The sequence below is a fragment of the Babylonia areolata genome, chromosome 26 (assembly GCF_041734735.1).
Source record: "Babylonia areolata isolate BAREFJ2019XMU chromosome 26, ASM4173473v1, whole genome shotgun sequence".
Taxonomy (NCBI): domain Eukaryota; kingdom Metazoa; phylum Mollusca; class Gastropoda; order Neogastropoda; family Buccinidae; genus Babylonia; species Babylonia areolata.
In genome coordinates, this window is record NC_134901.1 from 37,910,472 (window position 1) to 37,912,454 (window position 1,983).

The 1,983-nt window shown below is 49.4% G+C and overlaps 1 protein-coding gene across 1 annotated transcript in view; it reads left to right on the forward strand.

Annotated features, from left to right (window-relative positions):
- The window catches only part of LOC143300122 (uncharacterized), an 8,080-nt gene extending 6,454 nt beyond the window's left edge, over positions 1-1,626 (forward strand). The window contains exons 4-5 of the mRNA XM_076613654.1: positions 203-314; positions 1,337-1,626. Of these exons, the coding sequence (XP_076469769.1) occupies positions 203-314; positions 1,337-1,586 (362 nt within the window). The 3' untranslated portion in view covers positions 1,587-1,626. The remainder of the gene's footprint in view (positions 1-202; positions 315-1,336) is intronic.
- The last annotated feature ends 357 nt before the right edge of the window (positions 1,627-1,983 follow it).

The window sequence follows — 1,983 nt, forward strand, 5'->3', positions numbered from 1 at the left end:
AGGAAAAGAAGAAGAAAGGAAGGAGAAGAATAAGAAGAAGGAAGGAAGGAAGGAGGGAAGGAGAAGAAGCAGAAGAGGAGAAGAAGAAGAGGAAGAAGAAGAAAAATCAGAAGGGTGCCTGATTTGTTGTGTGTGTGTGTGTGTGTGTGTGTGTGTGTGTGTGTGTGTGTGTGTGTGTGTGTGTGTGTGTGTTTCATTTCAGATATCGACGGAGAGTGCTACAACCAGACGTACAGTGACGTGTTTGGCTGTGTCAACCAGCTGTCAGCAGACAACATCATGTGGAACGACACTGCCTCCACGAGAGCATGCGTGTAAGTGTGTGTGTGTGTGTGTGTGAGTTTGGACGAGGGAATTGGGGAGAGGGAGGGGGGTGGATGGGGGGGGGGTGTTGGGGAGGTGAAGCAGGGTGTCAGTGTGTTATGTGTGTGTGTGTGTGTGTGTGTGTGTGTGTGTTTGGGCTGGGGGTGGGGGGTGGGGTGGTGGTGGATGGGTTGGTGGGGGATTGGGGAGGGGAAGGGGTGGGGGTGTCAGTGTGGTGTGTGTGTGTGTGTGTTTGGCGGGGCGGGGGGGTGGATGGGTTGGTGGGTGGGGGGGTTGGGGAGGGGAAGGGGTGGGGTGTCAGTGTGGTGTGTGTTTGGGCGGGGGTGGGGGGGGGGTGAATGGGTTGGTGGGTAGGGGGGTTGGGGAGGGGAAGGGGGTGTGTCAGTGTGGTGTGTGTGTGTGTGTGTGTGTGTGTGTGTGCTTTTTTTTTGCGCATGTTTGTTTGTCAGTGCGCGTTTTTGTTTGTATGTGTGTGTCGCATATTTGTCAGTGCGCGTGTGTGAGTCTGCATGTGTGAGTGTGTGTGTGTGTGTGTGTGTGTGTGTGTGTGTGTGTGTGTGTGTGTGTGTGTGCTTCATTCTGTCTGATGTGTTATCGTAAAGCACTTTCAGAGGTTTGTAAGCGGTGTGTAAATGGTGATGATGATGGTGATAATGATCACGACGACGACGATGATTAATAATGATAATGTTGCTGCTGCTGCTGCTGATAATTATGACAATGATAATAATGACGATAATAATAGTAATAATGATAATATTATATCACCGTATTACTATTACTATTATCATTATTATCGTTATTATCATTCTTCTTCTTCTTATTATTATTATTATTGTTGCTATTGTTGTTGTTGTTGTTTTTGTTAATGTTGTTGTCGTCCTCGTCCTCGTGATGATGATGATTAGTATAATTGCTATTATTGTTATTATTGTTTGTCATCATCATCATCATCATCATCACCATCATCATCATCATCATCTCTTTAACCGAAATTCACCCCGTCTCCCAGAACGGTGGACATAACGCACGACTGCATCCACGAGCACGTGGACTGCGACGTGAAGACGCGGGACTTGCTGCTCAAGTTCCAGGACGAGTACCGGAAGCCCAAAGGCTGCCCCGCGCCTGCGCGCAGCAACCGGAAGAAGTACATCACTTCCACCGGAAGCAGCAGCGTGTTTCCGGGAGGCTTCGTCGTGTCCAAGCTGTTCTGTGTGATCCTGAGTTGCGTGCTGGTGTTCTTCTTGCACGCTGACTGAGTGTGGGTAGTTTAATTAAGTGGTTAATGATGATTGGAGTGGCGGGGGCGTGGGGGGGGGGGGATGGGGGTTGTGGGGGGGGTGGGGGTGGGGGTGGCAGGGGGAGGAAACAGGGTTAATGAAGGTGGTGGTGAGTGGAGTGGTAGCGATGTGGTTGATTGGGTATTGTATTGTATTGTATTGTATTGTACACACGTCCAACACTCGGCTTATATCTATCACATATTGACATAAGTTTACAGCTGGACCAACAGCAAAGACACAGCTGTGTGGTTTCTCCAGTGCAGTGGGGAATCCTTTACAGCTTGGGTTTTTGTGTGAAGGACTATGACTCTCAAACTAAGAGGCAAAATTTGCACTGGCTCTTAGTGCCGCAGCCTTGGGGGCTAGTTGGCCT